Here is a 20,075-nt window from a genome sequence, read left to right on the forward strand (position 1 = left end):
TGCACATGAGATGGGTCTCCTGAATATAGCACACTGATGGGTCTTGACTCTTTATCCAATTTGCCAGTCTGTGTCTTTTAATTGGAGCGTTTAGCACATTTACATTTAAGGTTAATATTGTTATGTGTGAATTTGATGCTGTCATTATGATGTTAGCTGGTTATTTTGGTCGTTAGTTGATGCAGTTTCTTCCTAGCATTGATGGTCTTTGCAATTCGGGGTGTTTTCGCAGTGGCTGGTACTGGTTGTTCCTTTCTATGTTTAGTGCTTCCTTCAGGAGCTCTTGTAAGGCAGGCCCGGTGGTGACAAAATCTCTCAGCATTTGTTTGTCTGTAAAAGATTTTATTTCTGCTTCACTTATGAAGCTTAGTTTGGCTGGATATGAAATTCTGGGTTGAAAATTCTTTAAGAATACTGAATATTGGCCCCCACTCTCTTCTGGCTTGTAGAGTTTCTGCCAAGAGATTCACTGTTAGTCTGATGTGCTTCCCTTTGTGGGTAACCTAACCTTTCTCTCTGACTGCCCTTAGCATTTTTTCCTTTATTTAAACTTTGGTGAATCTGACAATTATGTGTCTTGGAGTTCCTCTTCTCGAGGATTATCTTTGTGTCGTTCTCTGTATTTCCTGTGAATATTGGCCTGCCTCACTAGGTTGGATAAGTTCTCCTAGATACTATCCTGAAGAGTGTTTTCCAACTTGGTTCCATTCTCCCTGTCACTTTCAGGTACACCAATCAGACTTAGATTTGGTCTTTTCACATAGTCCCATATTTCTTGGGGCTTTGTTCATTTGTTTTACTCTTTTTTCTCTAAACTTCTCTTCTCACTTTATTTCATTCATTTGATCTTCAATCACTGATACCCTTTCTTCCACTTGATCAAATCGGTTACTGAAGCTTGTGCATGTGTCACGTAGTTCTCGTGCCATAGTTTTCAGCTCCATCAGGTCATTTAAGGACTTCTCTACACTGGTTATTCTAGTTAACCATTTGTCTAATCTCTTTTCAAGGTTTTTAGCTTCTTTGCAATGGGTTTGAACGTCCCCCTTTAGCTTGGAGAAATTTGTTATTACTGATCATCTGAAGCCTTCTTCTCTCAACCTGTCAAAGTCATCTCCATCTGGCTTTGTTCCATTGCTGGGGTGGAGCTGGGTTCCTTTGGAGGAGAAGAGGCGCTCTGATTTTTAGAATGTTCAGCTTCTCTGCTCCGGTTTCTCCCCATCTTTGTGGTTTTATCTACCTTTCGTCTTTGATGATGGTGATATACTGATGGAGTTTTGGTGTGGATGTCCTTTCTGCTTGTTAGTTTTCCTTCTAACAGTCAGGACCCTCAACTGAAGGTCTGCTGGAGGTCCACTCCAGATGCTGTTTGCCTGGATATTTCCAGCGGAAGCTGCAGAATGGCAGATGTTGCTGGCTGATCCTTCCTCTGAGAGCTTCATCTCAGAGGGGCACTCGGGCGTATGCAGTGTCAGTCACTCCTATACTGAGGTGCCTCCCAGTTACGTCACTCGGGGGTCAGGGACCCACTTGAGGAGGCAGTCTGTCTGTTGTCAGATCTCAAACTCCATGCTGGGAGAACCACTACTCTCTTCAAAGCTGTCAGACAGGGACATTTAAGTCTGCAGAAGTTTCTGCTGACTTTTGTTCAGCTATGCCCTGCCCCCAGAGGTGGAGTCTACAAAGGTAGGCAGGCCCCTTGAGCTACGGTGGGCTCCACCCAGTTGGAGCTTCCCAGCTGCTTTGTTTACCCACTCAAGCCTCAGCAATGGCAGACACCCTCCCCCAGCCTCACTGCCACCTCGCAGTTCAATCTCAGACTGCTGTGCTAGCAGTGAGCAAGGCTCCATGGGCGTGGGACCCTCCCAGCCGGGCCCAGATATAATCTCCTGGTGTGCTGTTTGCTAAGGTCATTGGAAAAGCACTGTATTAGGGTGGGAGTGTCCCGATTTTCCAGGTACTGTCTGCCATGGCTTCCCTTTGCTAGGAAAGGGAATTCTCCAACCCCTTGCACTTCCCTGCTGAGGCCATGCCCTGCCCTGCTCTGTGGGCTGCACCCACTGTCTGACGAGCCCCTGTGAGATGAACCCAGTACCTCAGTTGGAAATGCAGAGAAATCGCCCGTCTTCTGGGTTGCTCACGTGGGAGCTGCAGACTGGAGCTGTTCCTATTCAGCCATCTTGGAACCTCAATTTCAGTGTATTTTTCTTTCAGGGATAGTTTTCGGTGGTACCTTTGTAGGTAACATTATCAAGAACAATAGAAGTTTTCAAATTAATGTTTAATCCCACCTTCAATTTTAAAAATGTGGGGAAATAAAAAGTATTCCCTACTAAAGGTTACATTTCCTATTCGTCATTACTTTAAAAACTTGTTTTACTGCAACATCTACATGACATCGATTTATGGCAAATTGTTGTGACTACAAATTCAGAGATTATCACCCTAGATTTTCATGTGTTTTGTTTAATGTGTTAGGGTCTAAGTAACCCTCCTCCACTAGTAATAAAAACATTTGGGGTTGCCCTCAGGAAATAGCAATATAACGATTAGCTACCAAGCAAAATATCAGCGTTCTGACAGTGAGCATGCTGAGAGCTGGCAAATAAATCCAGTAGGAAAACAGAGCTCAGAACCATAAACCTCGAATAGTTCTGGTTTCCCATGTCATTTCATTGTGAGTTACAGTGTGGCCCAAAAGGGGTGTTACAGCTCCCCACATGTTCAGTAAAATGCATTTCAGCCCTTGAGAGATTGGCTTCCTTGCTCAGTACACTTTGAATCAATATTAAATGAGGCAGTAGGCTTCTGGAGGTTTTGAAATACAGAACTGATTTTAGAATAAAACGGTTGTTTTTGTCTGTAATCGTGGTAAATGACCAAATGTAGGAGGCCTGTAGGTTTTGAGAGACTCTTCTATCTAATTTATTATAGAAATGTTATGAGTCATCTTAAAAGGGAGGGTTAACATGTAAACAATATCCGCTTTAAGTAAGAACTGATATCTTCAAAAGCGAACTAAATATAGTATAATGAACCTAAGTTAGAAATGGTTGAAATACAATATTTTGCATGTAAGCCAATTTAGAAAACGAAGCTTTGTCTCTCCAGTGAGACTTAGTTGAGGAGGGGACGGGAGACACTTCTCTGGCATCTAGAAATGGGGTTGGGAAACAGAAGACTAGTTCACATGCTTTTCCTGACCTTCCTTTAGTTCTGCAGTTTGCTATATAAAATAAACTCAAGATCTGATGTCTAAGATCAACTGGGACAAACACCTGAAAAAAAAAATCACCAAGAATTTTATCAGCAAATGCCCAAATTATAGTCTGGTAGACTCTCCTTTAACTGAACTTGGTTTTTAAAAGAAATATTGGCACACATTTGTCTTTAGCTTCATGTAATTATTGTAATCATATAACATCATAATTTACTCCAGGGTTATTTTAGTGAGCACCTCTTTAGGATGAAAAGGACTACAAAAATATAAAGTAGAAACCTTTTAAATAGTGGAAATATGATGAGATTTGAGAAACTGTGATTTACTTGTGTTCCTTAAGTTTTTCCAAATAATGTACTCCCATAAAGAGAAGGCTCCTCTACACAGACTTACCATGGGCAGGGATCACACTCATCACTTCAGGTCTTTCTTGCTGTGCTTTATGAGGTCAGTACGCCTGCTTTCCTCAATTCACAGGGGAGATGCAGGCTGAGAGTAGAAGTAACCTGGGTACAGCTCCATAAGACTGTCTTCAAACCCTTCTGTTTTCAGCTGCCATTTTGCATTCGGAAAGAGGTTCCAAGATAGTTTGAAAGTAGTGAAAGACAGAGAATAAATGGACATGGGATTGGGGGAGGGGTTTGTACAATGGTACTAAGAAGCTGACTGAAAGCGGAAAGCAGTTGTGAGTTGTGGGGAGTAAGTAGGATACTGGGATAATGAGGTGGAAAGTGGGAGAGGATGAAGAGTTTGCCTTTGAAAATGTCACTGGAAAGCAACTGAAGATGCTTTGAATATAGTGTTGATAAACTGTTATGGTTGGGTACTTAGTAAATTACTTTGGTAATTTACTTAAATTGTTCTTTGATACCATGTAAATATAGAAATGTTTTCATGTCAACCAAAGCAGTAACCAAACCCACTAACTCCTAAACTCTGATGCCCAAGGCTCTGCATGTTTGAGCCGAGGCTGTTTCCCCAGCCTCATCTCCTTCTCCCTATGTGCACCAGCATATTGAGCTCCACACTTGTTCATGAGCAGACTGAACTGGCATTAACCTCAGGGCCTTTGTACTTACTCTGCTTGAAATGGTCTTCCCCAAAACAGTACCTCCCTCTGCCATTACACCCTTCACTAGTACCATTCCACTTTCTAATCTGCCACAAAATTTATTTTTTCTGGGTAAATCATTCCCAACTGATATTATACATTTGCTGCTTTATTTTCTGTGTCTTCTCACTGAAATTTGATTATCAAAAGAGATGGGACTTGGCTTTGTTCACTGTTGCATCTCCTACACACTGGAGTAATGGAGATTTGGGGGTCTGAAGTTAAGTAAAATAAAGTCAGAAAGAATTTAGAAAATTACAAAACAAAATAGGAATGAAAGTTAATATTCAGAATATAAGAAAAAATAAATTGCTATGTATTTTTAAATTGTCAAATGCAAAAAAAAAAAAAAGAAAAGAAAAGAAAACTTCTCTAAGTTTCTTTAGCATATGAACCATAAATTTGAAAGAATATGCCACAGAGTAGTTTCTGGCTGTATAGTTTCAACCCTTTTGTCCTCCAGAACATTCACGTTTCCCATCCTGGGGGGCCTCAGGATATGGGTGTATTACATCATGACCTCTGGCCCTGCACCTGTTTTCTAGCATTGGGTGATTGTGTGCAATGGGCAGTAGGAATACTCTAGATGCCATTTCTACACAGAATACTACAATAACCCAGCCATAAATGAAAGTAATTATTGTCCAATAAATAGTTCCCAGCAAATCTAGCCTGAATGCATCCCAGCTCAACTTTCTTCAGCTCAATTTCAAAAGTAACCACAGCCAGTTGAACACTACCCGACATTACAGAAGGAAACTGGGGTGTAAAGAAGACAGCAGCTATGTCATTTGCAGTTAAAACATTTTGCTTTTGCACATTTGTAAAGGTATGTGACTATGTGAACACAGTGCTAAGGCCCCTCGCAGAACCTGGAAAGGGATTCCTACAAGTAAGGGGCCTTGAAACCCAAGCTTTTGTAGCTCCACAGTAAATCCACTCCTGCCAGCAACTTATGATATTTGTAGGTACAAAGTAGACAGTCAAAAAATGTTTGGCAAACTAATAAATGAGAGAAAGAATCATGCAATAAAATACATTTTAATACGTCTTCCTTAGCATTGCTAAATCGAAGTGTCCTTCAAATTAAATGGAACCCATTAACTGTAGGTTACATTTATCATATTAAAACTGTGCTCAATAACTGAGTGGTTTGGGATCTGTTCTCAGTTAAAAATATGTCAAGGAGATTTATTAATTATAAGCACAGATATATTGACCTTTTCCTTTTTCTTCCTATGGGGAAATTAAACATTTCTATGTAACTTTGCTACCCTATCAAGTGTGCTTCCTCACATGTATACTCTAAGCAGAGCCATTACTTGGAATGTCTTTTTACTAAAATTATGGACAAACTTTCTTCAGTGCCTATGTTACAATTGCCTTTTTATGAAGGACAAATACTACTCTATGACATTTATTTCATTATTTTGTGGCTTCTAGGGAAAGAGTTGTGTGAATACTTTTAAGCGATGTTGTAGTAGAAGGAGCTGAAAAATTGAAGACCTATATTTTCCAGGTGGGGTAAAAATATAGATTTATTCAAATTTTAGTTTAATTGTAAAACAGAGTTCATGTTAGAAAGAAGATTGGGGCATCAGGTAAGAAACCCCGTATTGGGCATGGTGGCTCACACCTGTAATTCCAGTACTTTGGGAGGCTGAAGCAGGTGAATCACTTGAGACAAGGAGTTCAAGACAAACCTGGGAAAAACAGTGAAAACCCATCTCCACAAAAAATGCAAAAGTTGACTGGATGTGATGGTATATTCCTGTAGTCCCGGCTATTTGGAAGGCTGAGGAGGGAGGATCACCCGAGCCCAGGAAGTCGAAACTGCAGTGAGCTGAGATGGCGCCACTGCATTCCAGCCTGGGCAACAGAGTGAGACCCTGTCTCCAAAAAAAGAGAAACCTCCTATTGAATGAGAGTTCCTGGCCTTTAATATGCTCCTTTCTTTCTCTTGCCCAGGGCTAGCTTATCAGTCTCTCTGGTCATTAGAAAGTGCCTATAAAATCAAATGAGCTCTTGTAAACCTGCCTCTGAGTATATATTTATGTACCACTGAAAAATGGTGTGCCACTTTCTGGACCTGGAGTCCGTCAGAGAATGCCAACATCAGAATGTTTCTTGCAGATGCTGATTTTTTCCACTTGACATTCAAATTGAGATAGTTGGGAGAAGATGAAAAGCTATTGGGCAAATAATGGTATACTGACAGAAAAGTGGCGGCCTTCCTGAGAGGCTTTCTTTTGCATGCTTAGTTTAGGAAAATGGAATTCTGTGATGCTGTGAGTGGAAATACAAGGCCTTGATTGGACCCATCAACCGTGATTCAAATTACAGGCAATATTTCCCACCTTTATGTGACTGCCTCTTTTAACACTTTTACTTTTTTAACATTTCAAATTAATTTTGGGGCCTAATTGGAAGAGACATAATGGTTAGCACAAAAAGACAAATAAAGGTGCAACCATCTGGTTTTGAAATGCTGGGGAAAGAGAATATACATATCCATTTGAAGGTAGATTTTTCTCTTCGGTGATATGTGATTGATTGCAAGTCGCACTTTGAGGTGTCCTTTCAGAGAACATGTTCCTGGGCACATTCACTTCCTGATTGCAGTAAAATCTTTTAAAATCTCTGGCGGGTAATTTGCTGCTGTACTGCTGCTTACTACAACTTGAGGTAGGGAGAAAGAAATCAGTTTAAAAGGATTAAGAAAATGAATAATAATCGTTGACTGTCTATTAAAAACCCCTCACAGTGTGTAGGTCTTGTTTATAAGTGAGTACATGAGACATAGAGCAAGCTGTACTTTATCAGTAAAGCACAGACATATTTCAGCATGAGTAGAAAAAGATAAAGATTTTTTTCCTCCCCTTGGCTTCATTCAGATGGTGTAATGAGCTGTATTGATTAAAATGTTAGGATCAATAAACATTTAAAATTGGAGTGGAGAAGACCTTAAGGAGGAGAAAAAGGTTACCATCTGTTGAGTAAACTGGCAATTAAATGCTTTGTAGAAAACTGATTTTTTTTTTTTTCTTTTTTTTTGAGACGGAGTCTCGCTCTGTCGCCCAGGGTGGAGTGCAGTGGCGCCATCTCAGCTCACTGCAAGCTCCACCTCCCAGGTTCACGCCATTCTCCTGCCTTAGCCTCCTGAGTAGCGGGGACTACAGGCACCCCCCACCACACCCAGCTAATGTTTTGTATTTTTAGTAGACACGGGGTTTCACCATGTTAGCCACAATGATCTCAATCTCCTGACCTCGTGATCCACCTGCCTCAGCCTTCCAAAGTGCTAGGATTACAGGCGTGAACCACTGTGCCCGGCAGAAAACTGATTTTTTAAACATGAACTGTTAGTTATACTGTTTGGCCTTCATTGGCATAGACTGTTCTGCAGCTCGCGTGTATATGTAAAACAATATGCATTGTTATCAGACTCACACACTAAAAGTTTGTGAACATCATGTACAACTAGAACTTAATAATGAAACTTTAGTCCACCTGGACATGTGTTAATAATAATAATGAATTCTCTGCAATGGTAATGAGACAGCTGCCTCTCGAGTCATTTAACAGCCAATGGAACTTACATATTTCTCCTTAGAATACAGTTATGTGTAATCACACAGTTGCACTTTGTGAGGTTCTAATACTGCAACAGTAGTGTTTTAAATCCCTGTCTCCTCTTTTTCTTATCAGTGTCAAAACCTACCAAACGCATTGGACTTCTGTGTTAGAGCCTCATAACCAAGAACTTCCATGTTACAGCCTCATAACCAATGAGTTAGATATTTCTCCCATAGAAACAATTGCACTGTAGAACTTACTTTTATTTGTAGGGAAAAATACTAGACAGATCTAGGAAAATACACAAATTAAACAACAAACTACAGGGAAGTAAATGCAAAAATAATGAAAAGGCTAATTAAAATATGAATATGTTAAAAAAACAAGTAAAACAAAATCCATTAATACAATTTTAGGAGAAGCATCTAAAATTGACAATTTTTATGGAATGCATGCAAAAGATACATCTTTTTTTTTTTTTTTTTTTTTTTTTTTTTTTTTTTTGAGACGGGAGTCTCGCGTCGTGTCGGCCCGGGCCTGGAGTGCAGGGCCGGATCTCCAGCTCACTGCATAGCTCCGCCTTCCCGGTTTACGCCCATTGCTCCTGCCTCAGCCTCCCGAGATAAGCTGGGACTACGGACGCCCGCCACCTCGCCCCGGCTAGTTTTTGTATTTTTTAGTAACGAGACGAGGTTTGAAAAAAAAAAAAAAAAAACACCCGTGTTAGCCAGGATGGTCTCGATCTCCTGACTCGTGATCCACCCGCTCTCGGCCTCCCAAGAAGTGCTGGATTACAGCTTGAGCCAGCGCGCGCCCGGCCAAAAGATACTCTTTAAGAACAATTCAGCAGACGCAGCACCTGATGTTAACAAATAAACATAGGCTTTAAGGGGTACTTCAGAGATCAATGTGGAAGAACATAAAAGAATGCCTTAAAGAGAAGGAAAAGAACAGCCAGGCACAGTGGTTCACACCTGTAATCCCAGCACTTTGGGAGTCCATCCTGGCCAACATGGTGAAACCCCATATCTACCAAAAACACAAAATTAGCCGGGTGTGGTGGCACGCTCTTGTAATCCCAGCTAGTTGGGAGACTGAGGCAGGAGAATCGCTTGAACCTCAGAGGCAGAGGTTGCAGTGAGCTGAGAATGCGCCACTGCACTCCAGCCTGGCGACAGGGCGAGACTCCGTCTCAAAAAAAAAAAAAAAAAAAAAAAAAAAAAAAGAGAGAGAGAAGGAAAAGAACAAAGACGCACCAATCACTAAATGCTGGTTAGAATACTTCTCTCAGGGCTACTCTGGGTATCACATTTCTATATAACTAGTTACAAGTTCCTTTTGGAACTTTTACAAATGCGCTTTTAGATTGGGTCCAATAAACACATTTAAAAAAATCAATTCTGACCTCAATAAATAGTAATTTCGCTGTTTATTCTTCTACAATATTTGTGCATAGATCAATATAAATCTATTAATTATCAATATTTAGAAGTTAATGATAAATATTCTTTAGTCATTTCTTCTAAATTACATGAAATATCATTAAAGAATAATATTCAGTAATAAAACTTGTTCTAATTCTGGTTATTTAATTTTCTGTAGATAAGTGCTCTTATAAACATAGTTCATCATGGGTTTGTTTTAAATTTAAATACTTAATTTCTGACCCCAGTAGTGTACCTTTATAATCTATTTTTAAACTGGTGTTCTATGTAGAAAAATCAGCGGTTCATTGTCTAGTCACTTTTATTTTGGCTGGTGCCTTCTGATTTTGCAATTAGTAATCCACATCATCCCAAAGGGTGTATCAGGAGCCATGGGGTCTGACTTGCCCTTGCCTTGGCCCCCAGGTGCACCCTGAGCGTGACACTGGAGCAAGCCATCATTTTGGCCAGAAGCCACGGACTGCCACCTCGCTACATCATGCAGGCTACAGATGTGATGCGGAAGCAGGTAGGTGTCATGGAGATTTGAGAAGAGTTGTTTTGTAGGCCCTGGACTTGAAGATTCCTTTGTTCATTTATCAGGGGTCTGACAGGTGCCTGGATGTGATGTACAGTTTACTAGGCTCAGAGGTAACTCTTGAATGAGAAATGCTCCCAGGGAGAAGATGCCGCAGGCACCAGTCTGAGGTTCTGCAAGAATCTTAGAGAACTCTGGAAAAAGGGATGTCTACGCAGTAATCTGCAGGCAGAAAGGGACTTGACTAAGTGGAATAAAGTAGCAGTGAATTTGGCGTTTATGTAAGGAACAAGTAAAAGGACATATGGCATTTTTTGGCAATTGTTAGTGGTAAAGCTTGAGGTGGAGAGGGACAGGGGCAAGGAAGAAGAGGAAAGAATTGAGGGTCCTGCTGGCTCCTGGTGACTGCCAAGGGACTTTCATGCCATACTCAGCCGTGTACATTAATCCAAGGATAAAGCACTTACCTCGAATTTTCCTTTAGGGGATAAATAGCAGTCTTTGGACTGTCTTCGGGTCACTGGAGTACTTACAGGCGAGAATATACTCTCTTATAAATAGAATTAACTTTATTCTATACAGTAGCCCAATAGTATTCTAAGTGTGGTGGTTTAGTTTTTAACTCTTAAAGTTATTTTTAAAAATGCACTAAGCTCTAATTTACTAATTATGAAAATGCGCTTAATCTAGCAGAAAAGATACTTAACCTACAGAAAGACAAATCAAAAGACACAAATGTTATATGTTATTCTACCACCTTTTCTTTGGGCAACCAAAAGAAATTGATTTAACAAATTTCTCTACTTGCTGACTTGGTTTGAGTTGCCCAGTGACAGTGAGTGATTTAGTTTTTAAGATATGCTTTGTAATTATGACTACTTTGTTTATTGGAAGCTTAGTGTCTAACTCCCAGGCAAACATATAAATCCCTCTGGGCTTGCTCCCAAGACTGTATTGCAGAATGCCAACAAAGCCCATGAAAAAATCAACTGAAGAGGCCAACATCAAGCTGGTGTCTTCAATGCAGAGATCAGGCACAGGGAGAACATATACATTGGTACTTCTGGTTAGGGCTCAGGAGCTGAAGATTGAAAACCAAGGTCTTAGAAGGTCCAAGAGAGATTTGTTAAGTAAAGGTTAGAAATAAGAAGCATGTGACGTACTGTGGGCCAGCTGGAAAGGGTAAACACAGATGTGATTTGCCAGAAGGTTTAGGAAGGACTTTTTGGATATATATACACATTATGTTTCAAAAAGTAGACCCAGGTAAACTTATGATTATCCATATCACAGTTGAGATTTAAGTTGCTAAGAAATACAGAAAGAAATTAATCACCTTTCTGTTTGATCATGTTGCTCATTAGAGTAGGTTTGTGGGAAGACTTGGGAAGGGCCATCTCAAAATTATAGCTTATGACAAGCAAAAGAAACTGGAATTTACTTTCTTTTAGAATATTCCACTAAGGAGGTAGTTATGAGTTGGTGACATATCCATGTCTACCTTATAGATTTGAATAGTCATAATCATATCGAATACTTTAACTTTTTAAAACTAAAAATGGAAATAGAGAAAATAGAGATAAAGTAATATTGATATTATGTAGGCCCCAATGACTCACTTAACTGGTGTAAAGCTCTTTAAAATACAATGTAAATTATATTTATATAGTATTATTATGTTGTTGTATATAAGTATAGCATAATTTTAAAAGTCATGGGATTCCTTAGAAAATTCCTGTTGATATATAAACCTCATTATTTTGTCAGGATATATCACTTGTTCTTCCCCCAAAATTTTTTAAAAAATGAATACATTTGGAATAGGTAGCTTTCTTCCTTTGTTATTTGTTCCTCTGCCCCAAGTTGTGACGTCTCAATGGCTATGAGAGGCAAAGAAATAAGGTTTAACTTCTTTGAAAGATCACAGAGCCTGGGACCCTCTTTTAAGGAAACTGGGCAGACTGGTGACCCCAGAGATTTCTTCAAAAGTCCTCCTGTCGCCGATTCTCCTTCCAGTGTTCAGCAGTAGCAGACAGTGAGATTTGTGGCTGAGGTCCAATCCACAAGCCAACTCTTACCTACTTATGATTTGAGCAGTTAGAATACAAGTCTGAATGAAAGGTCTAGCTTGGATTTTCTCTCCTTTTTGCCTTTCAACCTCAGGGACAATTACTTAACCATTTAGACTCAGCTGTTTAGAGATCAAGTGGTTAGATACTTGTCATCTTCAGTATATATTGAAGTATTTGCATTATTGCATTATCAAATTTGTATTATGATATATTAAAGAATAATATTTAGTATCTATTACAGTTTTACAATATATAAATGAACAATATAATGAAAAAACTAAGATTTTTTAGTTTTTTTGAGAATAAGAAGCTTTTGGCATGATTTATTGTTCTTATTTTAATTTCGGTATTGTTTTCCTCTACAGATTTTGGGTATATACTTTTCATAGAGTTGTTATTTTAACTCACTGCTTGAGTTTGAAGGAAAGATAAAAGACAGAAGAGAAGGGTACTATGTCTTTTATGATGTTTTGCTAATGATTATAACAACCTTAGGCATCACTTTATGTAACCAGCTGATTTGATTAATAAAAGGCTTGCAGTAGAAACTGTCATTTACATTATAAATTTAAATTTTTCTATGCCATAAATTATATATTCCTAGTGTTCTTTGATGGCAGCCTAGAACAAATGTCTTCTTTTTTTTTTTTGAGACGGAGTCTCACTCTGTCGCCCAGGCTGGAGTACAGTGGCCGGATCTCAGCTCACTGCAAGCTCCGCCTCCCAGGTTCACGCCATTCTCCTGCCTCAGCCTCCTGAGTAGCTGGGACTACAGGCACTGCTACCTCGCCTGACTAGCTTTCTGTACTTTTTAGTAGAGACGGGGTTTCACCGTGTTTGCCAGGATGGTCTCGATCTCCTGACCTCATGATCTGCCTGTCTCGGCCTCCCAAAGTGCTGGGATTACAGGCGTGAGCCACAGCGCCCGGCCACAAATGTCTTCTTAACCTTTTTAATAAAAGCTGGGATTCCAAAGTATCCTGACCCCTTACCTTCAGTATCAAAGCATCACACTGGGCACTAAGAACAAAGACATGAGGTTGATGTGGTCCTTGCCTATTCTCACGGTGGACACATGCATAGGAAAATCACCATGTCACGGGCACAGGCAAGCAAGTCTCTATAGGGTAACTAACCTCAGCATATCAAGACTCAGAACAGGAAGCAAATGAGTAGCTGAGCCCCTCCCTGGCTGGGATAAGTCTTACTCATTTTTGTATCACAGTTTCCCAAAATAGTACCTAGTACAAAGTAAATGCCAAAAGATGTTTGTTCAATGATTTCATTCTAATTAGGATAGCTGGAGAAGGGCTTCATGCAGAAGATGAATTGATGATAGGGACTAAGAGCACAGAGTAAGTTTTTGTTTTGTTTTAGATTTAAGGGATACATGTGCAGGTTTGTTACATGGTTACGTTGCATAATGCTGGGATTTGGACTTCTATTGAACCCATCACCCCAACAGTAAACATACCCAATAGGTAATTTTTTAATCCTGTCCCCCTTCCTTCCTCTCCCCATTTGGAGTCTGCAGTGTCTGTTGTTTCCATCTTTACGTCTATGTGTACTCATTGTATCGTCCCCACTTAAAAGAGAGAACATGCAGTATTTGATTTTCTATTTCAGTGTTAATTCACTTAGGATAATGGCCTCCAGCTGCATTCAGCGTGCTGCAAATAACATGATTTTATCCTTTTTATGGCATAGAGTATTCCATGGTGTATATGTAGCACGTTTTTTATCCAACCTACTGTTGATGGGTACTTAGGTTGATTCCATGACTTTGCTATTGTGAATAAAAGAGAACAGACTTGTGAGCCAAGCAGCCACAATTTGAATTCCAACTCCAGTGTTGACTATCTGGGTGATTCAGGGGAATATTCTTAGCCTCTTTGGTACTTAGTTTCATCAGTATTAAAACAAGGATAATAATAGTACTTGTTTCATAGTGTTGTTGTGAAGATTAAATAAGTAAATATACTTAATGTACTTAAAACAGTGCCTGATATGGTGAGTGACCAATCAGTTATTAACTAAGATGATATTTGATTTGGAACTTGGGAGATAAATATGATGCAGACAGGATGGGAAGGGTGCAGGAAGAGTGTTTAAGTAGAGGGAGCAATATAAGCCAGAGTGTAAAAACGCAAGTAGCTGGAATGTTGAGTTTATGAACAATATAGATGAATTTAAAGTGAAATGTGCCAACTGATGTCTTCACCATGACAAGCATCAGTCTTATTTGAAAACTTTTAAGAAAGCAAACATTTTTCTTAATGGAAATACTATAAAGCTATAGAAAAAAAGCATTGTACACAAATACTGCACACTAGTTAGTAAATCTGTTTTTCACAGGGTATGATTTAGGAATTCTAAAACTAATTTATGTGTTACTAAGAATGAACAAATAAGTTATTGTAAATAACGAGAAGCTGATTTCTCACTGTCTGAGGAAAAAGTTACAAATAAGGAAAGGAAGAAGGCTGGAATCTGGAATGAACCCTATGCTACTGGATTGAAATCACATGTATCAGTATGAACTGATAAATACACATACAAATATGGATGGATGTAGAAATGAATATAGATGTATGAGTATGTTTGTATATGTAAATTAGCCCTGCCTGCTGGAAAGGCCTAGTTGCAGTTATCCTCCCAGTAGTAAAGAGCTCACTCAGTGTCCAAATCTTGGCTTCTAAATACCATTCCCCAATAAAATAGCCAGGGCCCCTTGGAGAAATGGTAAATTACCAGATGAGACAAGAAAGACAAGTCTGGAACATCTTGAGGTGCCAGAAAATAAAGGAGTACTAAACAATGATGGCAGCATATTAAAAAAGGCACAAGAAACAACCAGAAAGAGCTCCCAGTGGCCAAAACTGAAACAATTTTAGCAAAATAACAATAATAATGATAATGTAAGTATTGGATTATATCTCATGGAATAAAATAATTATGAGTCCACACTGATTTAAATACATACTTGAATAAATAAATAATTTAGAGAGAAGAGATTACTCTTTTTAACAGAATTCCAGTCCATAACAAAGCAATATTATTGTTGTAGACAAGATACAGCAACGGAGGCTAAAATCAGTGAGTGAAAGTTTGAAGAGAAACAGGATATTGCATAGTCTCATAGTATATCCCCAAACATATTTATTAACTACAGAAAAAAAAAGCAATGATTAACTTTACAGTGGCAAAATCTGGCAGACACCAAAGTGATCAAAGTTAATGTTAGCAGTGATAAGATATGACGACATGCTGTATCCCCTGATAGGATGCACTGAGAAGGGCATGACATCACTTCTGTGATTTTCTTGCCCCAAGTGCATTTCCTGTTTCTAATCGTGAGCAAACATCAGACACACCCAAACTGAGACATTTTGCAAAGTAATGACCAATACTTACAAGAGTATTAAGGTCATGAAAGGCAGGAAGGACCTAAGGAACTGGCAGAGATTGGAGGGGAGTAAGGAGACATGTAAGCAAAAGGCAATATGGGATCCTAGGTTGGATCTTAGAACAGAAAAGAGACGTTAGTGGGAGAAAATGAGGAAATTTGAATGAGATGTGCAGTTTAGTTGATAATATTGTACCAACGTTAATTCTTGGTTTTAATAATCATACTCTGGTTAAGTGAAGAGTTAACATTAGGGGAAGCCACATGGAGTATGTAAAGTCTCAGTTCTGTCTGTACTTTTCTCTAAGTGTAAAATAAACAGTTTTCTTTGTTTGTTTCTTTGTTTTTGTTTTTAAAGACTGGTCAAGTGCAGTGGTGAAAAGTGGGGAAAGAGCAGAACAATGAGTTCAATTGATCTGTAACTGTCTGTGAACAGTCAGTTGAGATAACTGCTTTTGGATTAGCCAAAATAGTTTTTCTTAAGTCCATAATTGCAATTCCTAAATTTCTTCCCACCATTCTTTTTGATGCCACACTCCCTTCCCTATTTGTTTTCCTATTTTACATCCCTTTTGAGAGAATATGTTCTTTTTTTCCTTCTTTTTATCTTGTTTCTTTCCTTAGTTCAGAATGTAGTAGCTGGAGAGAGAGTTTCAGAGTTTTTGGACAACTCTCCTTAATCTATTCCAAACCCCAAACTCTGGTATTTGGTCCTATGTAGTAATTAATTTTCATGAGGAGCTAAAGTGATTATAACTTCATTCATGAACTTGACAGACTGTGAAGACTTTCTCATTGCCAGAGTAGATTGTATTATAAACTCTGAGGCAGAATTACTAGATTTCATAGATCTGCATGGACATGACTTGTCCAGAAATTGCTTCAGAAGTAGTTAAGAAAATATTTTTTTGCTATGTACTAGTAAACTTAAAATAGTTAATGATTCAGGTAAGAAAAAAAACAGGTGTGATAAAACTGTGATTTCTGTTCCAGAAAAGTGGTAACACAGAGCAGGTATTTATAGTCTGCTCATTTACTATTTTCAACATCTTTTTTAAATTTTATTTATTTTATTATTTTCTTTTCTTTCTTTTTTTTTTTTTTTTTTGAGACAGGGTCTCTCACTCTGTCTCCCAGGCTGGAGTGCAGTGGCATAAATATAGCTCACTATAGCCTCAACCTCCTAGGCTCAAGCAATCCTCCCACTTTAGCCTTTCAAGTAGCTGGGACCACAATTGAGCAGCCGTGCCTGGCTAATTTTTGTATTTTTTTAGAGACAGTCTTACTGTGTTTCCCAGGATGGTCTTGAATTCCCAGGCTTTAGTAATCCTTCCACCTTGGCCCCTCAAAGTGCTGGAATTACAGGCATGAGCCACTGTGCCTGGCCTGTTTTCAACATCTGAAGTATTGATTGCTTCTAGGAATAAAGACAAAGCAACATAACAGGACATTTTTATTAAAAGCATTAATTTTGGAAATGCTCTGATGGTGATATCTGTCTTTCTCTTGGCTAATCTCCCTTGATGTTAAAGACATTGTTGGAATAAGTATCCTACACATAGATGTTAATGGTGTGTTAAATTATTACTAACCCACTGTAGGGATAAAAATGATTTTCCTGACTTTCAGGGAGCAAGAGTTCAGAACACAGCGAAGAATTTGGGAGTCAGAGACCGGACCCCACAGTCTGCACCAAGGTAAGTGCCTCCCCTGCTGTGCCCTTGCCCGAAAGATTTGCCAGCATTTTCCCGGCAGCGTCCCTCCGCTAATGCAGTTGATCTAGGATGTGCCCCGTGTCGTACTGATTGTAATTATGGAGATTGCCCTTGAAACACCCAATGGCTAAGTGTGATTACACATAAATGCTCTCAGAAATAAAAGGATATTATTCTATTTTGCAAGTACTATCATGAATTCAAAAAGAAAAGCTCACACAGGCACTGCTAAAATTTGAAATCCAGCCATGCCAAACAACCAAAATGACATTTTCATTTATACTTCTGTGACTGTACATGCTGTTCCTTCTAGCATGATTGCCTTTCCTATATGCGTTTGTATGGAAAACTCCTATTTCACTGCAAAACCTAACTTAGATGTCATTTTCCCCTTGGAGTCTTGCTTGAGTTTCCTTCCTCTCTGTACTCCCTTAGCATCTTTCATATTGACCTATGATAAACTTTATCATATTTTGTTGCAATATATTGTCACATGTTCCTTTGCCCAACCTGAACATGAGTTTTCTGGAGGCAGAGAATTTTTTTTTTTTGGATTTTATTTATTACTCATCATAGTAAACATCAAATATCTGAACAGATTTCAAGAATGTCTGAATGAAGAAATTAATAAATGAAATTTTTGTTTGTTACCTCAAATGTTTACAGTTCACACAGCATCGTAAGAAAGGACTCCTATTGACTTTAAAATAAATGAACATAAATAATAGTCTTCAGGGAAATGCTCTGATTTTGATTTCCCTGGTGATAAGAATAGGCAACCATCCATCTTGAAGTAAGGAAAAGCTAAATAATTTCTTTTACATTTGATTGCTTTTATACATTTGTATTTTAACAAAAATAGGCTCTTCCAAACGCTGCCACAGGCAAAACACTATTTCTCTTTACAGAGCAGTTACCAGAGTGGGAATGATGGCTACAGCATTTATGAAGTAATATTTCATTCTGAAAAACCATGTGGGTAGTGAAAGTGCTTTCAAAGGGAAAACATATTTTCCCCCTGAAAATGGATGGAGCACTCATGTTCTAATTGCATTTATTTTTAGTGGTGACTCCTAACTCTATTTCATCCTCAAGTTTTGTTAATATTGTCTTTCACAATTGATTAGGTTAGAATGTAAGGCTTTCTATTGCTAAAGGATTATTTTTACATACCCATTCTCCATCCAGCACCTTGGGAGGCATGGTATGTTTGGATGATAGACCCAGTGAAGTATTAAAATTCCAATAAGAAAACAAGATCATGGCTCAGCAAGGTGTTCTTAGCTAGACCTATAAACACTAATAAACCGTGAGGTGAGGATCAGACTTCAGCACCCTGATCAATAAACCAATATGCAAGCTGAACACAAGAAAAGAAACCATATTGGGTTATGTTGAAAATACTTGAAACGAAACTCAATAAAATGAGCCAGCCATAAAGTTGACATTGTCTACAAGGGAGTAATAGGCCTGAGAGCGAAAGCAAGAGTAATTTTTAAAATTTATTTTATTTATTCTTTCATTCATTCTGCAAATATTTATTGAGGACCTCAGAAATGCAAAGCACTCTGCTATGCCCCAGGGAGAGTATAAACCTGAATTAGAAGTAGCCCTGGCCCTCACAGAGTTTTCAGTTAAAAAGATGAAGTGAAGAAGGCATAATTACAAGGAAAGGTAGAAAACAGGAATCACCCTGTGAAGGGTGCAGAGAGAATGCCAAGGAGCACGGAGGGGCTGGGATCGCTCCCAACTGAGAACCTGGACTCCAGCCCCAAAGACAGTGAGTTGAAGAACACATTTGGCAATCACAGTGAGGCCATCCATGGGAAAAGCTGGGATCATGTTTCTGGAAACATCTTAATGGAGCTGAAGTTTGCTATCTCTGTCTGAGATACTATTTGATTCAAATCCTCAACCCATCCCTATCAGAGTTTTTCTCTCACCAACCACTTGACTTTTAAAAACATTTATTCAGAGCACATATATTGAATTTCTGCTGTGTGTCTTTAGGTGCCAGGCCCCTTGCTAAGAGCTAGAGGACAAAAGACATAGTATCCTCCACCAGTTGTTGAAGTGCAGTAGAGCAACAATGGAATAGAATGAAAATAGTACACAGTGTGTGATGGAAATAGGCACAGATTGTCATGAGAACACAGAGAAGGGACATAATGCAGCCTAACGACAGAGAGAAGAGGTCACAGAATACTCCTGGGCCTGTCAGCATTGTAATGCATGTCCCATACTGTGGATGCAATAGTACCAAGGACCACAGAAGACATGATGTTCTGAGAACTATGCCTAGACCTCAATGACTGGTGGTTGAATGTGATTCAAGTATAATGTGAAGTGAGGCTGGAGATGTAGACCAGGGCCAGATCAGAAGAGACTTTTAGGAGTACAGAAGAGTTTTGATTTTAACTTGAAGACAATAGGGAGGCGTGCATAAGCAATCTTCCTATCTGGAAGATTTGAATTTTAGAATTTATCTCTGGCAACATCAGGAGGGCCCATCTGAGGACAGCTAAGACTGAAGCAGGAGCTTAAAAAAAGATTATGGTGTATTGAAGCCAAGATGAGAGGATGGATTAGAGAGATATTTAGAAGACAGAATCAATAGTCTTTGGACACTAATTGGATAAGGGAGTTTAGGGAAAAGGAAGATTCTAGGATGACCACCAAATCTTTGGCTTGTATAATGAGATGCTTGTGGTTCTTTCCCCTGAGACAGTGGGCACAGAAGGGAAGCACACGCACGGGGAGGAGATGGGGAGCTCAGATTGGTAGTACTGAGATTGAGCATCAATCATCATCCCTGGAGAGGACCTTGTGGACAGTGGAATATACTGGTCGAAAGCCAAGGAGAAAAGAATAGGTGGCGCTATAGTCCTATGAGTCTTCGATATTTAGGAGGTAGGTGAAGACACAGAAATCAATTTCGTTAAGACGATGAATAGGTAAGAGAGATGAGAGAAGGTCAGGACATGCTCAGGGGATGTCAGCACTGAAGAGAAAG

The 20,075-nt window shown here is 39.1% G+C and overlaps 1 protein-coding gene across 1 annotated transcript in view; it reads left to right on the top strand.

Moving 5' to 3' along the window:
- Window positions 1–20,075, top strand: part of LOC108535499 (phosphatidylinositol 3,4,5-trisphosphate-dependent Rac exchanger 2 protein-like) — an 88,137-nt gene that overhangs the window by 58,751 nt on the left and 9,311 nt on the right. The window contains exons 4-5 of the mRNA XM_017881533.1: window positions 9,758–9,860; window positions 16,977–17,044. Coding sequence (XP_017737022.1) covers window positions 9,758–9,860; window positions 16,977–17,044 — 171 coding nt within the window. The remainder of the gene's footprint in view (window positions 1–9,757; window positions 9,861–16,976; window positions 17,045–20,075) is intronic.

The sequence above is a fragment of the Rhinopithecus bieti genome, unplaced genomic scaffold (genome assembly GCF_001698545.2).
Source record: "Rhinopithecus bieti isolate Rb0 unplaced genomic scaffold, ASM169854v2 scaffold_13017, whole genome shotgun sequence".
Taxonomy (NCBI): Eukaryota; Metazoa; Chordata; class Mammalia; order Primates; family Cercopithecidae; genus Rhinopithecus; species Rhinopithecus bieti.